Raw genomic sequence first — 25,842 nt, forward strand, 5'->3', positions numbered from 1 at the left:
ACTTGTAACGGCATGCCTAAATACGTCATCGACAACTCAAAGATCGCGTAATAAAAAATCCGTTATCCCACTGCAAGCATAGAAGACTCAACATTGAACATAGTAAGAGAGCACTTGTTATCATTTAGAGAAAGCCCAGAAAGAGAGAGAAAGAACTAGATAATAAGTTTGAATCGAAGCATCTGTTGCACGTTTGTTCGCCCAAAAATAATTATATCATCAACATAAATAAGAATATGGTCCAAAAAATCCAGAATATCTAAAGGATATATCAGGCGCTTCTCCGCCGCACGCTTAAGCAACACCACGAGACCCTCAACAATGACATTGAACAACAAAGGTGAGAGAGGGCAGCCTTGTCGTAATCCATGCCCCAACTTGATCTGGCCACCGCTAATGTCGTTAATCTTAATCATGGTCTGAGCATTAGAGACCAATTCTCTCACCCACCCAGAAAAATAATGACCAATGCCAAAATTGGATAACATTTGAAATAAGAATGACTAATGCACAAAATCAAAGGCTTTATGAAAATCTAATTTAAGAGAAAATAGAGTTGGCCACTAAGATGTAAGGAGTAAATGACTTCAGAGGCCAAGACAAAAGAATGGTAAATCATCTTATTATGGATAAAAGTGAACTGAGAGTTCGAAAATATTTGGTGAGCCATGACCTTCAACCTATTAACCAACACCATGGCGATCATCTGATAGAGGGCACTCATAACGGAAATCGAGCGAAACCTATAGATATCAGTGGCAACATCATCTTTTAGAATTAAAGATATAATTGCCAAGTGAGTTTGAATAGGCAATTTGGAGTTGCGATAGAACTCATCAAACATGTTAATAACATTAAGCTTGACACAAGACCAAAAAATTGTGAAGAAATCAACATGAAACCCATTAGAACCTGGAGCTTTCCACCTTGACAAACCTTTGATGGCCCTAAAAATCTCGTCTTTAGAGAACTTCATTTGCATAGATCTGGCTTGATCTTGTTGAATCGACCCAATAAAAACAGGACCAATGACACCTTCCGCGGTAAGCAAAATAGAGTATAAATATTTAAAATACTGAGTGACAGCTGAAATAATGCATTGATTAAAGTACAAAACACTCTCAATGGTGATTGATGGAACAACATTCCTTTTATGATGATGAGAAGCATATGAATGAAAAAATTTAGTATTACTGTCTCGAGCCGCAAGCCATTTCACCCTAGCCCGCTGCTTTCATCTAATTTCCTCCTTGACCCTCCAGTTTTTCAAAAGCATTCATAACTCAACAGATCTGTCCTACAAACTCTGCAGGTGCAAATCAGATAGAGACTTCAGAGAAGACATAGTTTGATACATCACTGAAATCTCTTGCTCTCAAGTAGCCATTTGCTGAAATTTAACCACATCTTAATTATGGAGCCAAGCCTTGATATCCTTAGCGAGACAAGATAGCTTCACATGACACCGGATAGCCGCCCACTGCTCATTTAAGGGCTTGTTCAAAGAGTAAGAAATAATTGTGTGAAAGTCTGGCTCCTGAAGTCACCATTGTTAAACACAAAACTCCAGACATATTTAAAATCATTTTCCCAAAGAGTGATTAACTGACCATGATTCGAGATAAAAGGAGCTAGCAAGACACACCTGACATCGAGAATGAGATCCAACAGATTTAAAGTGACAAAAACCCTGTCAAGAACTCTGCAACATGGGCAAATCTGCCTATTCGACCAAGAGAAACGCTCCTTGATAAAAGAAATAGGGTAAATGTGATGTCGATGAACAAAATCTTGGAAACCTCGCATAGATGAATTAGGAAAAATGAGGTTATTAGAATCATGAATAGACAAAAGGCAATTAAAATCCCCCATTAGAAAATGTTACTCCCCGTTTGAGACGATGATCATATTTAAGTCATTCTAGAAAGCAAGCCTCATGACGGCAGGATTAGAGCCATACACAACAGTGACCACGATTCTCCTGCCACTATCTAGCAAAGTGAAAGCAACAAACAATGAAAAAGACCCATGTCCAGCTGAAAAAATTGTAAAGACTGCTTCCCCAAAATAAAGATACCACCGACATAGCTGATTGTAGACTTAAAAAAATAGTTAGCACCTCTCCACATACCAAAGGTAACATAACAAGAAACATCATCCATCTTAGTTTTACAAATAGCAATCAGGTCAGGCTTCTCCTGTCTAACCCAATTAGCCAAAAATATACGCTTGGCAAGGCAATTCAAGCCCCTGATATTTCAACAAAGTGACTTCATGACACACAACCAGAGAAAATTTGAGTGTGTAGCCTCGTCAACCTTCGTGGAGACCTGCCATTGAAAGTCGTAACATTGAAGGAGTTTCTCCTCCTACTTCTACTACCATTGCTAATGTGTCGATGCCGAACAACCCCTGCACGCTTAGTAGCCCTCGAAGAACTGAGAGAATCATCTCTCAAACCAGAGACAATATCAAGTGAAGGATCTATGGAGCCACATATAATAGTAGAGACTGTCGAAATGGTAGATATCATATCGACAATTATATGAAGCAACTGCGATGAAGAGAGAGAGATATTAAGCATCTGAGCTGCCTCTTCAACCTCAACACCCAAAGGCCACAGCGGGGGGCGCTACTAAGGAAGGGGTGGAGCAGAAGGGAGAGCCCCTCCCCCCCAAGAACTACACGCAAAAACAGTGACGACAGGGGCAGTAGTAGTGGCCTTAGTGATGACATGCGAGAAAGGAAAAGGAATTGATAGGCTAATAATCATGCATTTGTGAGCCTTAGTGAAACAAGCATTAAATGTCATAATGTGAACCACCATATAATCAAAATGCCTGATTGGAAAAATAATAACGGACGAGGGCAAAGACAACATTTTTCCACCTTTTGCATGACTGTCCAACCACGCTACCAATCCACCTCGGGAAGGGGCACTAGTCATGTAAAACGCAAAGTCACTGACAAAGAATCCATGATGGGCATGAACATGGAGAATAATGATGGACTGATCACCAGTAAAATAATAATCAAAATTAGCTGTAGTAGATTTCTCGAGGCCTCCAGCAGCACATTCGATGACTGTTGGAAGCAGGAAACGAGGAGTCGAACAAACGTGAGGGGTTTGCCATCGTACGTCGGAGATGGTGACGATTTAGTCGAAACCAAAGTCGAAAAGGATTTTCCAGTGAATTGTCTTGGTAGAGCATGGGATAGCCGGACCGGGACCCAGATAGTCCCAATCTTGATGGCATGAAAAGAATTTTTTGGCTCCTAAAGATCTTCAATCTACACCCATGGCAAGAAAGTAGTACTCCGCGGAGGCCGCTTCGAACTCTGATGGGCAAAGTGGCTCCCCAACACAGGAGAATCGCGGGAGTCAAGAGGCTTCCCGATTGAATGGTGATGAGAAACATTTGTTTGCCTTCGCTTCCAAAAAGGATGACGACGAGCAAGGAAAGAAGAACCACACCTATGACAATCAAAGCGTTTCTAAAAATTAAGAGAAAAACATGTTGCACACTACCAATCCTCCGATCTAGCGCGACACAACTAATATCTTGTGCGAAGGGCATAGAAGGAGATTTGCCATGGAGACAGGACCTGCTGTCAGCCTTGATCGAAGCTATCGAAAAAAGAAAGGCGGGTCAAGCAGTGCCATGACAGAATAGGCTTCGAGCGGCTCCCTCATAACGACACAAATAAATTTCCTGATGTCCGAGATATGTAGAGAACCCACGTCCAGATACAAACCAAAGACCTCCGAAAGATTGAAAAATAATCGATACTTGAGTCTGAATGGTAGGTCAACATCGAAACCCCATCGTCAGAGGATGAATGTTGCTTCTTAGTCATTAAGAGCATCCTGAATGATATTGTGGGCCTGCTGATTTGCTCCCAAAGAGTGATCAAAAGCAAGACCCAAAAAATATGCGACAAGTGACTAATGAGAGAGAGGGGAGAGAAAGAGGATAATATGATTTGGGATGTTGAATGGTAGAACAAGGTTGGATGCCACTGGAGGGTGCCACGACGCCAGATTGAATTCTGACGAAATTCTGGTGGGTTTCAGGTCATGGTGGAGCAATTTTCTAGTGGGTTTTAGGTTGTGGGTAGGTTTTCATCGTGTATATATATAGAGAGAGAGCATCTGGCTGCCGGAGGTGCGATGGACGGTTGCAGCCTGTGGTCGACTTAGGGCTGGACACGGCGTGTGAGTGAGGGCAATGCAACCCTTAAATGTCCAAAGAACTAAGGATGTGCTGTCGATGACCCTCTTCAGCAGTCATGAAACCCCCAAATCTCCAAAGAACTTGTAGATGGTTGGAACAACACTTCCATTTCAATCCTTTGTGCAGTCTCTTCCCATGCTCTCCCCATAATGCTGAGAGAGAGAGAGAGGAGGTGGATGAGAAGTGGAGAGGAGGAGGACAAGAGGATGAAGAGAAGGTGAAGGAGCACAGGAGAAGAAGTGGAGGCAGAACAGCAGAGGAGAGGAGGAAGAAAAAGAGGCGGAGGAGGAGAAGTAGAGGAGAGGAGGAGGAGAGAGAGAAAGAGAGAGAGAGAGAGAGAGAGATGATGGTGAGGAGGCATGCGAGAAGTGGTAGAAGGCATCCACAGGGCCATCGTTTATGCCACAGAGGAGCTTCGCAGCTATTTGTGGCAGCCAGTCGACCTCCACTAAATCATATTCTCTTTGTCTTGGAATGTGGTAGGTGGGGTATCCACTAAAGACAGACAAAAAACATAAACCATGGTTTCCTCATAAACCTTGGTCGTAGATTGGACCTACTTTCAGCCCATTCGGATGACCCTTCAGTCCATGATTTTGATCAAGCATTTTTTCTCAAGTTGTCATGTACGCTCAAGGACTGCCTCGATGCTGGTTTGATCTCATAGATGCGTGTTCGTTCATTTATTCAGAAGGTTCCAACGTGGATCCTATGATTTTGCAACGTAAGGGGGGCTTCTACTTTTTTTTTGTTTTTCTACTTGGTGTGTACTGATATCGATAATGGATGGGAGAGGGTCAAATCCAGGAAAGACAAAAAAATCAATTTGCTGCTCAGGAAGATGGCATCCTCGCCTGCTTGGCCGGGTGATTGGTGGTGCGAGAGATGCTGCACCCACAACTTCAAGCGCCAAGAAAATTGTTTTAGATGTGGTTTCAGTGCTGCACACAACCCCCCCCCAATCTTTTGGTGGTGCGTCTGATTTGTTGCAATCGGTTAAAATTGGAGCTTTTCATGTCCTAATTCTCCCAAAACATCATCGCCCATTTCAGTCAGTCACTCCTGCTGGTTCTTTTCCGGTGATAAATCTGGAAGTCGAAAGGCCAAGGTCCCCCCTCCCTGCCTGAGACGGTCTGCTGCGTTCCTGTGGTGGGGTGCACCCCTAACAACATCATCAAGGCTTCCCCTCTCAACTCTTCGTATGTGCAATAACTATTGCCTTCTCTGATGACCTCTCACCTAAATTTCTCCCCCTCTTCCATTAACAGTTTTCCTTCTTTCCCAAAGCCACCTTAAAATATCCTTGGCCCTATCCCTTTTTATTTATTCAATTATTGGGCAACGTCCCTCCCTTCCTCTTTTTCTTCTCCTCATCATTACCCATCATCCTCCCCTTTATTGTCCTTCTCAACTCTTCCTGCGGTTAACCCACCCTTCCTTTTGCAACCCAAAACCAGATCCAAATCCCACTTGTGTCTTTATCTGACTTCCGATTTCTACAATAGGTTTGCTACCTATCCTGGCCCAACCTCTCTCCTCTCCTCACCTGAACCCATTTCTTCATCGGGCTCGACATCTGCGGGTCCTTCTTCTTCAATGATTCCCTCTCCCTTGATCTCTATTTCGGCCATTTGTGACGTCCCTTGTCATACCAACCTCGTCATCTCCCTTCTTGGTTTGTCAGTCTAGCTTTCTTTGGAATCAATGGGAGTCATGCTTCCTGCTGATGCGTCCGACCATATTCAATGTGCCTTGCAGTCCAAGCTCAACAAACGGTATGTGGATTCTTCCATGTGTTGCCAGAGCCCTTGCATCTTCGGCCTTTGTCGAACATATCATGATCTTACAGTCACAATATGCCCTCAGATTGTATCAGACCATGGCGCCATCTTCTTGGAGTTTGGATGTGAATTAAAAGCACATCGTCGGTCAGCTATGGTGCCTTCGTGATGAAGTTAAGTAGAGACAAAGATCCCATATTAGATGGCTAAAGTGTGGTGAGCAAAATACCAAGTTTTTTCACTTCAAAGCTTCTCATAATCGTCTTTTAAATCGAATTCCATTCATTCGGGTGAACTCTAATGCTTGCAAGGGTCTCAACTTGCTGGCCGATATCACTTTGAATATTTCAAAAATAATCTTGTTATGCCCAGCTGCTCTTTTGGACAACTTGTTGGTTTTTCCTTCAAGGTTATTTCCAATGATCTCCTTACATCCTTACTGCAGCAAAAATTTCCATGGAGGAGCTTAAAGATGCAGTTTGGTCTCTTCCTTCGAGCAAAGCTCTGGGCCCAAATGGTTTTCCAACACATTTTTTCAAGATTTTTTGGGAAGCTTGTAAGTGGGACCTACACCACTTTGTTTCAAGTTTCTTCACAAATGGAATGATGCTGAGAGATTTCAATCGATCAGAATTTATTCTCATTCCTAAGGAGAGGCAAGCCCAAGACGTTTCTTGGTTTCACCCAATCTCTCTTCTTAATATCTCATACAAGATTTTGGCAAAGGTGTTGGCGAGAAGACCCAAGCTTGGGATACCTATGCTCATTTCTCCAAGTTAATCGGACATCCTTAAGGGCTGTCTCCTGCTTGATGGGGTTCTAATCAGTTAAACCATTCTATGATTTGTGAGTGTTTTTCATATTTTCATTTAGGTCTCTACATGAACCCTCTATGATTGTCATATTTTCATTTAGGTCTCGAGTTTATGCATTTGTGAGAGGAAGTGAGACTCTTACACTTTTACATTTGTATTAAAGAGCGTATTTGGCATGTGATCCAATATCGGAATCAAATTTGGATCTGTTTAGTCAGAATCAATAGCCAAAGTCGGATCTGTTTAGTGATTGAATATCAATATTGACTTTTACATCCAAATCTGACTATGATCCAAACCCAAATATATGTAAATGTTGGATTTTAAGTCAGCTGGTTCTGGATTCAGTTTTAGCTGATCCCATCCAACTTCAAATCCAACCTGAACCCCACACATCAAATCCATGTTTCCTGCAAACATGATACATCAGATCCTTAAATCTAAGATTAAAAAATAACCCCAATTTTTATAAAATTCATGAATTCTTGGCTCAAGAATGATGATTGAGCCGTAGGGATGTAAACTGTTCAGATTCAGATAGGATGTGGGCAATACTACATCTTGGGTTGTTGCCTAAACTAATTTGGTCTCATGTGGTGAAAAGCTCATACCAAATCCACATTTTTACATGTAATCATATTTGGATATCCATCAAATCTGCATATATACATCCAATAAATGAAGTTGGATTTGGGCAGATATAGGATAAAATCTGATCCGTTGACATTCCTATTGGGCCCTCTCTCTCTTGGATGGGCCCACATGCACACATCAAACACTAGATTTAAGATCCAGTTAGAAATCATGGGACATGAGATCAACTGAACCCTTGAGATCCAAATTTGACTAAGCTGGGGTTAGGGTTACGTTTTTAGCAATATGCATGACAGGATCACAAAAGCATTAATTAAAGGCAAGACATTAATAAGGTTGTATTTTTTGTCATACTTTTGAGTTTTCCCTTTGCATATCGGATAAAGAGGGTTGTAAAGGTGGGCCCACCGTTTGTGCTTTTAGGTGAGATCGGCCGACTGTTGGGTCCCACCATGACGTCAAAACTGCTTCGATTTTTTTCGGAAATGTATATTTTTGTTTATTCAATATTTGTACGACTCTCCAGCTTATCCAAGATACCAAAAATAATTTAATTAGAAAGAGGTTATTCACATGAATGACAATAATACCCCTTCATTTTTACATGGCTTTTTTGCCCTCTATCATCAGCTTAAATTCCCATTTTGTCTGCGTTTGAACTGACCCGCTTTCTTAACTGAAAATCCAGGTCAGGATTAGCTCAGATATGTCAGTATTAACTCTGGGATTTTGACAAAGGAAAGGGGTAGTTTTATCTTTATTGACGGGAAATGGGTGTTTTTCACAAAACTCAATGACGGGCGTGCGTTTTTTCGGGCTCCACAGTTACGAATCAAACAATGAAAACCGCTGTTTCTGCAGAAAACTCTCGACCGGCGTGCTAAAATACGCGCTGCCTCTAGGTTTTCCGCGAAAATGGCTCTCCTTGGGGTGGCGGGGTCTGATTCTGTTTTCACGTCAGACATGCATACGCCCCCTTAAGGTGCATTTGCTTGTCACGGTGGCACCTTCTTCTGTAGAAAACTATTTGAACCGGGAACTGAATATGTGAAAAATGAGGTCCAACGTGTAAAATGAAGGCTGCTTTACGGAGGAAAGCAGCTTCCATGTTTGTGTTGTATTGTGCAATAATGGCACCCACATTTATGCATTTTAATGAAAAGCAGTCATTTTTTTTACATGCAAATGGGTCCTTAAGGTACTTTAATAAATTTTTTTTTTAAAACAGAAAGTCTGATAACACTCGTACAAATTCTAAAATGACACCCATTTCCTTCCTTTTTTAATTACAAGAATTTCACTCTAAAGATTGGCAAATATATTCCTACATTTAAACAACCTTTAACAAGAATGGCTTGGTCATTTAACAACATCAAAAGTGCTGTTTCGACCATAAAGTATGAAGGGCAATTCCGAAAATTTCGTACAAACCCAGGTCCTTTATGGTTCACGTGCTTTTCAATTTTTCCTAAGACAAACTATATGTCACCGTAATATTCCCTGAAGAAATGCATGTCATTTCTTCAAATGATTGGGGCATAATCGTACGTAGCGTACAAAATCTAACCCCCTCTACCGTCAATTTCTTTTACGGACGCGAAAGTTTTCTCCAATAGGTTTTTATCGAGTAGGCCCCATCCTGACATCTACATATAATAAGCCTCACTAACGGGAGAGTCGATCTCCCAACTTCTCTCCTCATCCTGTTTCATTCCTCTCTAATGGCGACGACGATAGGGTTTGGTTTTCTGGCCTTCGTCGCCCTCCTCTCTCTCTCTACCGTATTTGCGGAAGTCTTCTTCGAAGAGCGATTCAACGGTATGACCCTCTCTCTCTCATGATCTTGAGTTATTGTTGAAGAACGAAATTACATCGTCTTACGAGTCTGTTTTTGTGCTAAATAATCGGGTGTTTTCTGACATTTAACTTCATGTAAAATGTTGCTTCCTCGTTTATCTCTCCGTCTCTCTGTCTCTTTCCGTCTCTCTTCTCTCTCTAGATCTTGAATTTTTGTTGAAGTATGAAATTAGTTCGTTTTACGAGAATGTTTTTGTGGTGAATGTACTTTCTTCTCTCTCTAGATCCTGAGTTTTTGTTGAAGTATGAAATTAGATCGTTTTACGAGTCTGTTTTTGTGGTGAATTTATAAAATGTTGCTTCACTCGTTGATCTCTCCGATTGTCTCTCTTTCTCTCTCTCATGATCTCGAGTTATTGTTGAAGAACGAGATTAGATCATCTTACGAGTCTGTTTTTGTGCTAAATGATCGTGTGTTTTCTGACATTTAACTTCATGTAAAATGCTGCATCCTCGTTGATCTCGCTGTCTCTCTTCTCCCTCTGGATCTTGAGTTTTTTTGTTGAAGTATGAAATTAGATCGTTTTACGAGTCTGTTTTTGTGGTGAATGTAAATTGTTGCTTCACTCGTTGATCCCTTCGATTATCTCTCTCTCTCTCTCTCTCTGATGATCTTGAGTTATTGTTCAAGAACGAAATTAGATCGTTTTACGAGCCTGCTTTTGTGCTAAATGATCTGGTGTTTTCTGACGTTTAACTTCGTCTAAAATGTTGTTCCACTCGTTAATCTTTCCGTCTCTCTCTCTCTCTCTCGATCTTGAATTTTTGTTGAAGTATGAAATTAGATAATTTTACGAGTCTGTTTTTATGCTAAATGATCTGTGTTTTCTGAGGTTTAACTTCTTGTAAAATGTTGTTTCACTCGTTTATATCTCCGGCTCTGTCTCTCTTCTCTCTCTCGATCTTGACTTATTGTTGAAGAACGAAATTAGATCTTTTTACGAGTCTGTTCTTGTGCTAAACGATCTGGTGTTTTCTGACGTTTAACTTCGTCTAAAATGTTGCTTCACTCGTTGATCTCTCAGTTTCTCTTTCTCTGTCGATCTTGAGTTTTTTTGTTGAAGTATGAAATTAGATCGTTTACGTGTCTATTTTGTGTTAAAAGTTGTTCACTCATTGATCTGGAGTTCCCTGACATGTTACTTTATGTTAAATGTTGCTTCATTCATTGATCTGGTGTTTTCTGATCGAGAAATTTTTCTTTAGGTCTGTAATTGAGATCATAAGAGGGATAACTTTGTTTTTTGAGTTAAAGAACAAAATTGGTCGAGATTTGTTTTTTATTTTCTTTCTTCTCGTGTTGATCTGGTTGTCTTTTAGTTTGGGTTAGTAAACACTGTTTCTTTTCTTCCTCCTGTAGGTCGTCATAAAGTAATTTCTTTTTCATATTTGAAATTCCTGGAGTTAATTTATCTAGAACAATTGAGGAGTAATATCATCTCTGCTTCTAAAATTTGTGCTATTGATCTCAAACTTTTTTCTGAATTTACACTTTCATTTTTTCCATTTCTGACTTGGGCTTATAACCTTGTTTGTATTTAATGTGCAGTATGTTCAGATTTGTTTTGTTTGGAGACAAGTTTACATGTTAGTGTTAAGATTGACATGATTCAGATCCTGTTGGTGATATGAATAGATTTGCATCTCTTAGTGCCAATTTTAGTTTTAAAATGCCGTTTTATAACTTTAGTTAAACGTGAATCATTGCGATCTGAAGCCAACCTTGTACATCACATCTGTACCGTATGATCTATCAAAAAACAAAAAATATGACATGTCCTTTGCTACTATGTATGAAATCAAGTCACCATGTCTATGTATGTACATGTGCGTTTGTCTGCACATGCACACACACACACACATGTATGTGCGTGTAAAATTTGATCAGAAGCGTACCAGACAAAAAAAGCCTCTTTTGAACATAAAGTGGAAATAAAAACTTTCAGGGCCCTTGAAATTTTTTGTCAAAAAGTTCTCATTGTTTACAAAATCAACAGCTAAACATTAAAATTGAGGCACTCTGCTGGATAATCTCAAAGGTGGTTTGACTAACTTTAGCCAACTTCAAAATGTTGAGAATTTTTTTATTAAGATAAAAAGACATTCGGTCAATCCTGTCAGCTCTTAATAACGAGCAGAATAAGATAAAATTCACGGGACTGTATAACTTCTTGACAAAACTGGTTTCATGCTGAAAACTCAATGAAGTGGCAATGCCATTTGATTATACCTTTCAGAATTATGGTGCACATATTGGGAATTTATATTGCAAATCATAAAATAAGATGAAAACGACCATAGAAGAGGTCAGCATTCATTAAAGAGTTAGATTGCTCTTTCTCATGCTTTTTTCCTGAAACATAGGGAGATATTTCCAATTCCCATTAGGATTCTGTGCACTCTAATCCTGGTTTAGAAAGATCTTTTAGGCTTTTTTCGAGATCATCGAGTCTTTTCTGCAGGAGCAATTGTCTTGAGCGTGGCCCATATTTTAGTGCCTGAGCGTCCCTAACTCTCCATAATTATTTGTTGAATAAAAACTGCATATGTTCAAATTTCAATGTTTAGAAAAGCTTGAGGATGGATTAAAATATAAAAAAATAAGAAAAAATCATATTCTGTGGTAATTTGCTGTGGATTTTTTTTTGTATAATTTATTTTTTATTTAATTGAATAATTTGGTTTTATATTTGCATTTAACACATTTGTTGCAACTTTGGGATAGGTGTTTCACTACCTGGTTACTTTATCTATCTTATCTTTTTCACATCAATTCATGACATTTGCATGCTTCTCTGATCGTGATTGCTTAGATGGATGGGAAAATAGATGGGTTAAATCAGACTGGAAAAAGGATGAGAAGATGGCCGGTGAATGGAATTACACCTCTGGAAAGTGGAATGGAAATCCAAATGACAAAGGTACTGTTGTTCCTAAAGGTTTACTTTTACTCTTCAGGGATTTCATTGGAGAGGAATGTTGATTTGAATATACTTACCTCCTTGAGTGCAGGTATCCAGACAAGTGAAGACTACCGATTCTTTGCCATATCTGCTGAGATTCCTGAGATCAGCAACAAGGATAAGACATTGGTGTTCCAGTTCTCAGTTAAGCATGAACAGAAGCTTGACTGTGGTGGTGGATACATGAAGTTGCTCAGCGGTGAGGTTGATCAGAAGAAATTTGGTGGTGAGACACCATACAGGTGATAACACTGGTCATTTTATTCCATCATCTGTTCCATTGTCTGGCACTAGCTGTTTGATTCTTGTGCATTATTGCTGACTAATAGTTCGTATGTGGTTAAATGTGCAGCATCATGTTTGGACCTGACATTTGTGGTTATAGTACCAAAAAAGTTCATGTCATTCTTACACGTAATGGCAATAACCATCTTATAAATAAGGACATCCCTTGTGAGACTGACCAATTGACGCATGTTTATACTTTAATAATTGGGCCTGATGCCACGTACAGTGTCTTAATTGACAACAATGAAAAACAATCTGGGAGCTTGTATTCAGACTGGGACATCCTTCCACCAAAGAAAATCAAGGATCCCGAAGCCAAAAAAGTGGGTGGACCTCATTCATATGTATCAAACCATTTTCCATTTTAGATTTGGCTTCTCAAGTCAGTTTTGTGGTGCTTGCAGCCTGAGGATTGGGATGATAAGGAATTCATTCCAGACCCTGAAGATAAGAAGCCTGAGGTATGATCTGAGAGTCTCAGAGGTGACTATCTGTTATTTTCAGACAAGACATGCTAATTCTTGAATGATGAGCATCTTCTCATTATGTTTTGACTTGAAGATTTCTCTCTCTAATAAAATTGTTTGTTGTAAATTATCAGATTTTTTTCTTTGTTGTTATATGGCACATGTTCTTGTGGATTGACCCATTCTTCAAAATGAACTAACTGCATTATCTTGCTTGTCAAGGGATATGATGACATCCCCAAGGAGATCCCTGATTATGATGCCAAAAAGGTAGCACTGCATGAATGCGGGATAGTTTAAAGCATTGTAGCTTGGAATGTATACTTTTTCTCAGGATATTGGAAAGCATCATCTTTCATATCATGCAGTTGTTTTTAATTCTTTGACTTGTTTATATTTTATTTTTTCCCCTTGCAGCCCGAAGACTGGGATGATGATGAGGATGGTGAATGGACTGCCCCAACTATTCCAAACCCTGAATACAAGGGACCATGGAAGCCCAAGGTGAGTAGAACTCTGTTAAGTTAATTTAAGCAATGCTAGGGTTTGAGCTACTGAAAGATAACACTGATCTGCTGACAGAAAATTAAGAATCCCAACTACAAGGGGAAGTGGAAGGCACCGATGATTGACAATCCAGGTATGTCCTGCTTAGCTACTTATTCCTTATTCTTCAGATTGCTTCTATACTGTTTTTAGATTTATGTATTGTAATCTGCTGCTAACTTCTCTTGCATTCCAGACTTCAATGATGATCCAGATATCTATGTTTTCCCTAATTTAAAATATGTGGCTATTGAGTTGTGGCAGGTTAGTTCCAAATTGAAATAATGTTCTTCGTGTTTGTTTGTTTGTGGAGTGTATGAGTATGCAGTGATCAGCTGACTAGCAGTTAATATTGTTTGTGATTCCAGGTGAAATCTGGAACCCTGTTTGACAATGTACTAGTCACTGATGATCCTGAGTATGCAAAGAAGTTTGCTGAAGAGACATGGGGAAAGCTAAAAGATGTAAGATCTTTCCCAGTTTTCTCACCTTCCTATTTCCCTTGTATTATTGTTATTATGTTCTTTTGGTGGTATTTCTAGGCTGAGAAAGCATCATTCGATGAGGTAGAGAAGAAGAGGGAAGAGAAGGTATTGTGACCATGTTTTCCTGTAGCTCTAAACATCTAATTGGTTATTCACGTTATCAACTTGCATTGTGTTTTTGTAAGTATTCTTTTGTAAACTTGTAGTTTTCCAAAATTGTAGTTCAATAGCAAAACACAACATTATGTCGAGTACAACCTTCCCTAGAGCCTCCGTCAGAACAGCTATGGTCTTTCTTGATGGTAAAATAACTTCATAGCACTGTCATCAAGATCCTTCTTGGGCATTGCTGTAAGCAAAAATGCACTCCCATAATGTTAGCATACTGGTTTTTGAGATAGAAATGTATTGTTACCTTCCATTGAAAAGAAAAACTATGTCAAGTACAACGTTCCCCATCTCCTCAGAGAGTCAGAATGATGCACTCCGGCTATGGTCTTTCTGGATGATAAAATAACTTCATAGCAGTGCCACCAAGATCCTTCTTGGGCATTGCTGTAAGCAAAAATGGACTCCAATGAAGTTAGATTCTGATTTTTGAGATAGAAATGTGTTGTTGCCTTCAATTGAAAAGAAAAAAAGAAAATAAGGAAAAGAACTTGCTGCTGCAAATCCAGGTTGCCTGATTGGTAGAAGAGAATCAGCTAGATTCTTCCCAAATTAAACTTAGATATCTGCAGTATGTTGGTTGAGCCAACAAGGTGGTTTGCGTGTTTTATATCTTATGTTTTCTTGTAAATTTCTTAATTCTTCCCCACTTCTTTCTTTGAAGGAATTCAAGAGTGAACCGGCTGATGACTCTGATGTGAGTTTTCTCTTTGATTTAAAAAGCGCCTTTTTTTTTTTCAAAACCTTCTCCAAGTTCTCTCACATTCTTCTTTCAACAGGATGACAAAGATGATTCTGACGATGGGGATGATGCTGAAGCTGATGATGCAGAAACTGAGGATGTCAAACACGTAATACTTTGCTCTTTTTTCTTCTAAAACTGTAAATCCCTCCAATGTGGCTTTGCTTATTGCTTGATGGTTGTCTGTGCTTGTTAAATTTCAGGATGAACTATAGAGCGATGGCCAGCAACATCTGGTTTTGACGGCAGCAGTAACTCGATTTTTTTCTTTGCAGTAGCTTATATCCACTCCTTATCACGTTTTGCTAGATTAAAAATAACAGTTAGCGCTTTAGCCTGTGAGCCTCCCGAAAGTTAGCCACAAAAAGTTTGGATTTGTGGAATGATATGTGCCAGTTTGGGGCTTACCCATGAGAGAAAATATGATAGGAATAGATAATTAGAAGTGATTTTGATCTTTTTTTGGTTACAATTCTTTCTCTTGTCTTGCCACAATACGTGGAATTCAAGCACGGTTTTTGTTTCATGTGGTTTTAGTTGCTTGAGGTATCTTTGCGTGGTCATTTATTTAAACAGATGGTTTTTCTAGACCGACTTGCACTCATCCTTATCTCTGTATGCTCTGAATCAGGGAGCCATCTGATCGGGTTAGAATTGCCCCTCATGGGTGGATTTGTCCCCTTGGTCTGGGACCCGGGCTTCTGTTACTGCATTTGATGATTGATGTTTAAATGCAACTCCTGTGTGTGTGTGTCACCATGTTGACGGTGTCCCAAAGTAGCACGTAGCACCAAAAGAGTGGTCAGTTTGTGCTACCCTGCCCGTGTCAGCGGTCTTATGTTTCCCAGCATGATGAAAACTTGAACTACATGCATGAAATTATTGGTTGGGCTTTGGGTATGAATTCAAGGCGGTGCTCTCGTGTGCTGCACACACATGCTATCAGAGAAGAAAATTTTCCTCGCTTTTTTGTGTTGGAGGGAGGTTTCTTTCCATTTTTTGAGGAGAAAAATTTGCCCAGTGACTATTTCCTTTGGATAAGGGTATCTCCAGTGATAACTTTATCCTGTAGTCGAAGAGGTTTTTCTTGTTTTTTTATTTGCAAACCTTCATGATTACAAGATGCTGCAGGATCTGCATGCAAATGAGCTATGGTTGGAAACCTCTTCAGTGGTTTGTCCTTCTATAATCTATTCACACCCATTGAACGGCTGCTGTGGCTAATATAGCTACTTGATTTGCTCATAAGCTTACCACGGAATCTTTGTTGACAAGACCAATTTGATTCATTATGAACAATTCTAGAATGATTTTGAGGTGCCTTGGGTTTGTTTCAGGATGTTAGACGTCACAAAGAAGCAATCCGATCCATAGTTGGATGCGTGCCCTGATAGTTGTTCAGTTTATGACTCTTCGTCCTTTGAGACTAATCTTCACGTGGAGACTAAGCTCTGTCCTTTAAGGTTTCAAAGTTATTGTAGGATTTATAGGGGTAGAGTTGAAGAAAACATAGTGCGCAGTGTCACAGATGACACTATTTTTCTTAGAACCTTTAATTGAACATGACTTCATGTCCATTGATCTCATGGACGATGAAGGGTCTTCAGAGATCTGTCTGACTGAGAACGTAAAACTTAGTGCTTTATGGGAGACAACCCATATTTGTGATATATTATTAGTAGTTTTAGTAGTTTTTTATTTTTAGTTAGTCTTTTTTTTTCGTGAGCGTGAATGATAGAGCATGTATGCATTATATTTTTTATTTTTATTTTTATGAGTTGCATAACAGGTAGACAGGTGAAATCTATGCAGGGTCATTCACATGTTGTATCAGGTAAAGTTTCACCGTGTGAATCAAATGACTTCTACTACTTCTCTCTTATTTATTTTTGTTCTCATATGCATTCACTCAGTTTCATGCAAGCATGTGGGAGTGTCACTGAGGACATTGTCATTCAAGCATAAGAGAAGATGTAGTTTGCACATTCAATTTTTTTCTATCTTTGTACTTGCGCTTTTGATGAAAACTCATAAAAATTGGGCTTTTAAAGAATGAGTTTGACCTTATATGAATGCTTTACATAATCTAATGTTTTTAGAAAATTTTTAAGTCCCACAAAAATTTTTTCTGACACTGATCTAGAAAATCATAGTTATTTATGTGGATTTCAAAGAAATGATTATAGATGCATGTTAGAGTTTATTTTAAACCACAAGTAAGAATATGCACAGTTTTATTTTTGAAAAACTAAGCAAATGAACAAATTGAAAAAAAGAGAGCATACATTTATTTTTTTTGCATCTTCGTATTCCCTAGTAGCTGGGCTTAGATACAAGTTAAAATGTTTGATTTCTATAATGAAAAAGATAACGAAAGAAGTCACTTTTTTGTCTAAGTTAATATATGTGACCTATTTTGTTCAAGCAAGTAGAGTCTGAGAGATGTTTACATTTGGTTCTCTAAAGCCATATGGTTTGGAAGCCACCGGCTCGAAAGCCCGTTACATGAACTTTATAGAGAGCCTAATAGATGTTGACATTGCACGTGATAGAAGCAGACTATACATAAAACTATGAAGATTGAAGGTTTAGTGACTTGAGCAATTAAGTTTAAGTATCTGGTACCTTAAGGTCGTCTGGCCTGAGAGTCATTGACCCAAAGTTTGTTACACGAGTCACGAAAATTGAAAATTTGATATAGTGCTTAATAAAAGAAAGAAAGAAAAAGTATAAAAATTTTGAAAATAAAAAAAAATGTAAAAGAAAAAGTTTACTGTTTAGAAGCAAATATTGAGAAAACTTGTGCAGAAAACATATGAGTGGAGATTAGTAAATAATATGTATATATTTGATTTTTTTAGAATAAAGCATAAATGATTAGGGTATTTAAAAAAGTGAAAGAAAAGGTTTTCTTCTGTAGTGGCATATAAAAGATTTTAATTATGTTTTGAAAATGTATGACATGAAATATTTGTGAAAATAATTATTTTTAACTGCCTGATGATTTTTGAAGTTGAATTTCTATGCATATATGACAGAGATGTTTGTGGGTAGTATCACTGAAAACCTTCACGAGACTTTACTCATTCATTGTGGTAATTTAGGAGTTGAAAAGACTTGTTGCATATGCTAAATACAATCATGATTCTTATAAAATTGAGTTATTTTTTTGTTTTAATTAGTTTAATATTTTTGTTTTTACTTTAGTTAGGTCAAGAACTAACAAATGATAAGCATGAGAGAATTTGATCATGCATATGCTCAGAATTTACGTCTTAAAAAGGCAGGCCTAAGGTTCTCGGCAAGGATTTTTTGCCATCATGTATAGCTGTCTCAGTCTCAAGACTAAACAAGCATAATAAAAAACTTTAGTTCTTGACATTGGTTGGTGGACTTCTGGATTCTTTTCTTTTGTTGAAAATCTTGACTGTTGTTGTGTCAAGGACAAAATGAACATGTCTATGAGATAATTAGCATAAAGACATCGGTCATGTTTGTGAATGGGGGTGAGAGGTACCTTTAATGAAGGGAGAATATATAAAAGAAAATGCTTTCATCATGTAAATTCACGTGGTAATCTCTTAAAAGGTTAGAGGGAGGGTGGGCATTTAATACCTGGGTACAAAATTGAGAGTTCATGGGATGAGAATGATTGATCTGTTTCTCGTGATAAAGGCAGTAGTACAATGTCGGTGGGGTTGGTAACAGAGATGATGGCAATGCTTACTCGTCCATTGCACGCAATGTAGGGTCCGAGTGACAGTCAAAGAAAAGGGTGGAGGGGTAGAGGAGATAGATATTGCAAACGAGCAATGAAGATAAGCCAACAGGTTAGACATGTGAGAAACGGATCCGTGAGAGAAGGCCAAGAGAAATACAAATCCAAGTGAATATATCAACCACCAGAGTCGGATGGAATCGGTCCCAAATCGATTTGCTTCAATGTCGAATTCGGCCCAACTAAAAAAAATGGCCCCTATTCAACCCCCGAATGGTTATGAATCGAAACAGTTTGAGCAGAATCGGCCCTTTTAATTTTTTTTTGCAATTTTTCAGTTTTCAAAACTTTTTTTTTTGAATTTTAAAAGTTAAAACCATTAGTTCAACCGGATTTGTCTCCAGCATGAATCGGCTGATTCTTTGAGTCTTCTTAAAAAACGATTTGGTTCATAAACCGATTTTGACAACGTTGATGCCGACCAAAAACACTTGCACCACAATATAGAAAAAAGGAGCAAAAACAAAATTTTTTATTTTTTATATTATTAAAAAAACAAAAACATATACATACACACACAGGGGCGGATCCTGGGGCAAGGAGGGGTTTGAGCTTCTCCTCAAGTTTTGATTTTTTTTATTATTTTATTATAAAAATTTATATTGTTTCCCTTATATTTTAATTTTATTATAAAATTTTTTGCCTCCTTTAAGCAAAATATAAAAATTTATATTGCTCCTCTTTATATTTTAGTTTTATATTTTATTTTATTAGAATTTTTTCTCCTTCAAGCAAAATATAAAATTTATATTGTTCTTTTTTATATTTTATTTTATTATAAAATTTTTTTGCTCTCATTAAGCTAAATTCTTCTTTATATTTTATTTTATTATAATTTTTTTCCTCTGTAAAATCCTCACACACGTGGCCTTAAGGCTTTGGTCTTATCCACAACACGTTCATGCCACCCACTGTTATCAGGTTTGAGTTAGCTTGAAATGTAACCCACGGTTTTGGATCCTTATCCCTGCTGGCCTTCTATAATTTAAAAACAAGAAGTGGGGATCAAACCAATTATAGTGCTTGGGGCTAAGCCCATATCCAAATAGGTTACTTGGACCTGATTGGACCTCTGTCGAGATCCAGATTTTTGTTCTATCAATGCTACCACGATCCGATTGGGTTGATCCGGGTTCGCTCTGTTGGGAACTCCAAACAAGTTGCATCCCTAAACAACCTAGCCAACATGGAAAGGATTTTGGATCTCCGAAGCTGCACGCATGATACCCAAAATCCAGAATTTCCTAAGAATCAGTGATTCTAGTGGTGTTAAGAAATTTAAAATCCAGAAAATCTGGATTTTCTCTGGCATAAAAAGAAAGACACCATCCAATAAGCTACATGGTAAAATCAGAGTGGGATGTACCAAACCCGGACCCGACTTGGATAGCCAGACCCGCTGCATATTCCACAACTGAAGCCCTGACCCATTGTCCTAAACAGGCCCAAAACATGGCCTTCAAATCCCAGCCATATCAGCCTATGTCAGAAATATCACGATATTTTGAAATATCATATAATACAAAAAAATGTGATATTTTCAAAATATCGTCTATTTTGAAAATATCATGTTTCCTATCACCATATTTAACGTGATAAAAAACAGTATCTTTTTATATTATTTAAGTTTTATTTATATATATATATATATATATATATATATATATATATATATATATATATATATATATATATATATATATATATATATATATATTTACATGTGCCTGATATTTTCTTTAGATTTTTTCAAGAAAAGCTTGTTTCTTCAAAATATCGTGAGTGTTTCCTGAGAACTAGATTTTGGCATTGATACATCTCATTCAACCTCACCCGTCGATCGTCATGTTCATTGGATCGGGAAGTGCCTGATGGCGTTTCCGGTGTAGGATAAAGTCCAGATCTTTCCCCACCTAGGGATGTAAACGGTTTGGATTTGGATTGGGTGTGGCCGATATGGTATTCGACCAATCTGCTCTTGGCTAATCGGATTCTAATTTGGATTCGGACTTGGATGGTGAAAAGCTCATACCCAATCTGCTCTTTTACATGTAACCATATTCAGATATCCGTTAAGTTCAGACATTTGTCAGATTCGGTAGAAAAAAAAAAATTAAACCATATCTGCATCCGATTATAATCGGATATGGTGTTGGATGCAATTAATCGGAATCAAATTTAATCGGGTATCGGATAAAATCCGATTCATTGACAATCCTATCCAGACCCTACCAGATCATGGATCGGGTCAAACACCAGAAAACCGATTTGCCAGCACGTTTTCAATCCATAGGACATCTTGTCATTACAGAATTCATAGAGGGCCCATTCAGTAACGCCACACCCACGCCCGCGGGACATTCTCGTAATTCCCAAGAAACCACGTTGCATTTCCGGGAATCATTCATAGCTTCCAAAACCGTGGACGCGGAAAGCCGCGGGATGCCCAAAACCAGAAACCGCTCATCTCGGGAGCGCTATAAACCCCTCCCGACCGCCGTTCGCCGGAACCCAGCGCATCATCTGCGGAGCGAAGCGATCGAGCGATTTCCGATTACGGTTTTCCGGCGTACCTTCTTCGACTTTCGAGCAGAGTTTCTTCTTTTCCTGGTTTTCCGATGGCCGACGAGGAGGTCAGGGAGCGTCGGATCGTGGTGGCGGTGGACGAGAGCGAGCAGAGCATGTACGCCCTCTCCTGGTGCTTGGAGAATCTCGTCTGCGATGTGGAAAACGGAAATTCCAAAGATACCCTCATCCTCGCCTACGCCAGGCCCCCTCGAACTGTCTACACCGCCCTAGACGGAACAGGTACTTTCCGGCTTTCTTCGAGGTTAGAATGATCCATTTTTTTTCAGATGGTCGTTTCTCTTCCATCTTTTTCCGATTAGGGTTTGTATAGTAGTGGACACGACACGGGAGCAAAGTGTAGTATCCCTGTGAAGTATGTTTGGGTGTTGTTTCGTCTCGGGGATGTTAGGGATTATAGAAGGACACCGGGACACGCCATTTTTTATTTTCATTCAGGAAACGTGTGAAACATGACACGACACGATAGCAAATTGGAGTATCGCTGTGAAGTATGTTGGGTGTTTTTTCGTGTCGGGGATGTTAGGAATGGCAAAAGGACACCGCGACACGCCATTTTTTATTTCATTTAGGAAATGTGATACACGACACGACATGGGAGCGAATTGGAGTATCCCTGTGAAGCACGTTGGGTTTCTGTTTCGTCTCGGGGGTGAATGATCATTACGGTCCACTTATCAAATTGGGTTTGGACATGACCCGACGGATTGGTCCGGATGGTATTCGGATCTGAGTCCAGTTCGGCGCCGGTACCCACCATGGTTGTGGGTCTCGGGTCACCCGTTTATTGGATCCGCACATTGGGCATTGAGGCGTTGGGTTTTGCCTGTGTCCGTTTCGGGTCTGGTTTTGTCAAACCCAAATTTGAATCGGGTCTGAAAATTAAACCCAAACCCAAACCCAAACCCGTTTGAAATCGTGTTCGGGTTCCGCTCTCGTCACATGGTTTGTTGTAGACTCAAAATTCAAATTTAGTTAACGGGTCGGGTTGATATGGGGTTCGTGTAGTTAACGGGTTGGGTTGGTATCGGGTTCGTATAGTTAACGGGTCGGGTTGATATCGTGTCAAACATTTTGAGAGTACAGGTTGAGTGAGAACCGGGTCGGGTCTATAAGCATTTTGGTCTATATACGGGTGGGGTCTAGAGTTTATGCCAATGAAGTTGGTGAGCGTGGCCGATTTTTCTTCAATTATATAAAATAATTACAATAGAAAAAAAATAACCAAGTAACCTCATAAAATCCGAAGAGATCGGGTCTAAACAGTTTGCTTTTTCTATTCGGATCGGGTTACTCGACCCATGTTGTTAGTTGCTGAGTCGTGGGTCCAAGTAGAGAACCGAATAACTTTGGGTATGCATAGGCAACCGGATCGGTACTTCACTGTTTCGGCTACCAAAAAGTGTTGGAAGTTATAAAAAGATATTTTGGTTGCTATCGAGTAGGGATTTAAACGGGTCGGGATTGTATCGGATCTAAGCATTACTGAATCTGATTTATCGGGTTGGTTTCGAATCAGAGTTGGAAGGGAAAATGTAATACCGAACTCGGATCCGATTATCTAATTGGATATGTTTTATATGTGATCGGGTCAGACTACCTTTCCGCTTTAGATGCTGAGCTGGGTACGTATCCAACCCCGATTATTGAGTGGATACCACCTGTTTTACCGTTTTCGTTTATAAACGGATATCCAATCCAACCCAGATCCTTTGTTTGGACCATGAGTTTGGACCCTGTAAGGTCCAACCCATTTATAACTTTCCCAGATAGCACGGACTCGTGTCATTTCTGTTTGGTTTTTGGGATCTCGTGTAACGTGGATTCCGTTTTCTGCAGCAGGGTATTTGTTCTCAACGGAGGTGGTTGATTCCATGGAGAAATACAGTCTAGACATGGCTGCTTCCGTTCTGGAAAAGGCTACTGCGGTCTGCAAGGACCTAAAGCATGTAAGTCTTCCTCATTACTTAGGGTCCCATTCGGATCCATTTTGGTTATTGAGTTTCCTTTAATTATTTAAGTGTATTGGATTTTGAGTTACGTTTTGGATCTTTGTTTTATTTTGGATATATCTCATATTCCTAATAGGATTAGGTTTCTAGGGACTTTCTGGTTTGTTATATATATTCATTGTAAACTGGAGGGAGGAGGGAGCTTGATAAATAAATTATTATTGATTTGTAGTTATTTTTCTTTCAAATTTCTGTCATTTTTCATTAATTCTTTCTTTCATAGAAATTAAGGTTTTAGTTAGGGTGTTGATTTTGCGGGGTTCAGGAGTGATCCTCCTGTCCACTGCATCAAATTGATCTTTGCCGAGTTTAGGAGTGATCCTCATGTCAACTGCATAAGGTGCCTTCATCTCAACGCCTTCACAACCACCCCTCTTGCCACGCGGGTGACCCCGCAGTGGTGATTACATATATTAGATTCATGTGGTAATTTTGCAATGTTCCATATTTGCTTTGGCGGTTCAGCTCAAATTTGAAGTGCACACCAAATCTTGGTAGCGATTGAATCTCAAGCAATATTGTTTAATGCTTGGAACTTAGCTATAGACTTTGCATTGGATTTGGTCATTTTAAGCTGACCCACATCACTAGTTTATGTGTAACAAATGGTGAGTTAAAACGAGTAGCTCAATTTAGGTGTTTTTGTGCAATGGTTTGATTTTGTGTAAATGGAAATTTCTGGGTAGGTCAAAGTTGACACTAAGGTTGGGTGTGGAGATGCAAGGGATGTGATATGTGACATGGTTGAGAAGGTTGGGGGTGACATTCTGGTCATGGGAAGCCATGGATATGGGCTCATCAAAAGGTAAGTAGGCACTTTATTGAATGTTTTTCCACGACAAAAAAAAAAAAATCTGTTGGTGTGAATGTGTGATCCTTCTTCATTACCTTTTAGATGTTTGTTTCTGAGGGTTTTCCTTTCCTGTGTTGTTTACTTGTTACTGTCTGTGTTTGCAGGGCTTTCTTAGGGAGTGTGAGCAATCACTGTGCACAAAATGTGAAATGTCCTGTTTTGATTGTCAAGAAACCCAAAGCCTAGAGTTGGGGTTGGACAAATGCTTGTGGACTTTTTGGTCTTGGATGTAGTGCTGTGTGTGTGTGTGCAGGGGTATGTATATAAGAATGCTTCTCTCTCTCTCTCTCTCTCTCTCTCTGCAGTGTTATATATAAGAATGCTTTTTGTGGAACCCAAAGTCCTCAACATCTTCTGCTTAAACAATGCCTATGCAAATATGCTTGATGAGCTTTGTTGATGGTGGATAAAATAATGGTTTCGAAGTTGATCTGTGTGTGTGTGCAGTGGTGTGTATATAATTTTTTTTTGTGGAACCCAAAATCTTCAACATCTTCAAGCTTAAACAATACCTATGCAAATATGCTTGATGAGCTTTGTTGATAGTGGATAAAATAATGGCTTTGAAGTTGATGTTGTTGTCATAAAAGAATTGGCAAAATTGTGGGTAAAACTCCACCTGGCCAGTCAGTGGGTGTCCATCTTAGATTCAATATTTAGCTATCTAACCAACGGCTGGGATTAGTCTACATTCTTGCTTGGGTGTGGACTTAGCCATCCTGGATGGCTAGGATCATCATAGATGGGATCCTTTTTGGGAATTAGCGATTATAAATGGAAAGCTGGACAAACTTTTGATCGGATTGCAGTTTACAAAAAAAAAAAATCTTGGATATCAGGGTGAGTTGGTTAAAGTAGTAAAGCCATCAACACCTCTCTGCTGCTACAAGTAGGTGAGGAAGAAGAGAGGGTGAATAATTCCAGTGCGTGGCTTTTTGCAAGGTAGAGTGACTACCAGTAGAGAGAAAAACCTTGGGGTGAGTGGTGTCTGTGTGTCCTGGAGCTGGAGGAATTGATGGGACTTGGACCAATAACCCTTGTTTTATTTTTCGTTGTATTTTCTTTTTTGATAGTCCAGTAGGTGATAACCCTGCTAGGTTCGAACCTAAGGTTAAGATAGTGCAACCTAGCGATCCAACTATTTCATTCATTCCCACAACCTATAATAGGGATTAGCGTTTGTTTGGCTTGAGTTATTACATCATTTGGTTCACGATTTTTAAAGTCCAACGATATAAGGCCTGAACAACATCGTGAGCATTTACAATCTGACATTTTTTTTACTCGGTGGAACCGCCCCAGGTTCCGAGACCTAGCTGCGCTGACTCAGCCTGCCGTACTTGCGGTCTCAGTCCATGTCAGTGTAAAACTCCGAGGGCTTACCCCTCGACCCCAGGGATATGCAGTGGGTGACGCCCATAGGATCTGAACCTAGACTACCCGTCAAAGTCAAACGGTCTAAGCTCCATCCCACTATGCCAAATTGAATTTTAACATGACATCAAATTGAGAATGAAAATCATGCACTCTTTGAAATTATTTGGACACATAATCCAGCTGCCGGCGAGTGCTCCCATGGTGCAATGGCATTTGAATATCCAAGGATCCATTTTTTGAGTCAACAAAGAGTTGCTTATGCACTTGAACTATGGGTTCTTTATGTATAGGTGTT

General features: G+C 39.2%; 2 protein-coding genes across 3 annotated transcripts; both read left to right on the forward strand.

Annotated features, from left to right (window-relative positions):
• The first annotated feature begins 9,113 nt into the window (after positions 1-9,113).
• Positions 9,114-15,538, forward strand: LOC149846270 (calreticulin-like). The gene is made up of 14 exons (XM_089997914.1): positions 9,114-9,243; positions 12,096-12,203; positions 12,295-12,487; positions 12,598-12,856; positions 12,938-12,994; positions 13,223-13,270; positions 13,418-13,504; positions 13,583-13,640; positions 13,743-13,810; positions 13,915-14,010; positions 14,089-14,136; positions 14,864-14,896; positions 14,979-15,050; positions 15,145-15,538. The coding sequence occupies exons 1-14, from the start codon at positions 9,147-9,149 to the stop codon at positions 15,154-15,156; spliced, it is 1,236 nt and encodes a 411-aa protein (XP_089854040.1). The 5' UTR covers positions 9,114-9,146; the 3' UTR covers positions 15,157-15,538.
• Positions 15,539-21,156: 5,618 nt separating this feature from the next.
• LOC149846271 (Adenine nucleotide alpha hydrolases-like superfamily protein) lies at positions 21,157-24,554 on the forward strand. Of its 2 annotated transcripts, none has more exons than XM_089996281.1 (4): positions 21,157-21,527; positions 23,148-23,254; positions 24,004-24,122; positions 24,275-24,554. In XM_089996281.1, exons 1-4 carry the CDS (start codon positions 21,338-21,340, stop codon positions 24,354-24,356), a joined length of 498 nt encoding a protein of 165 aa, XP_089852407.1. In that variant the 5' UTR covers positions 21,157-21,337; the 3' UTR covers positions 24,357-24,554. The 2 variants fall into 2 exon arrangements, with proteins under 2 accessions (XP_089852407.1, XP_089852405.1); XM_089996279.1 differs by having other exon boundaries at positions 21,159-21,527; positions 23,145-23,254.
• The last annotated feature ends 1,288 nt before the right edge of the window (positions 24,555-25,842 follow it).

The sequence above is a fragment of the Nuphar pumila genome, chromosome 2, assembly GCF_984573655.1.
Source record: "Nuphar pumila chromosome 2, dmNupPumi1.hap1.1, whole genome shotgun sequence".
NCBI lineage: Eukaryota > Viridiplantae > Streptophyta > Magnoliopsida > Nymphaeales > Nymphaeaceae > Nuphar > Nuphar pumila.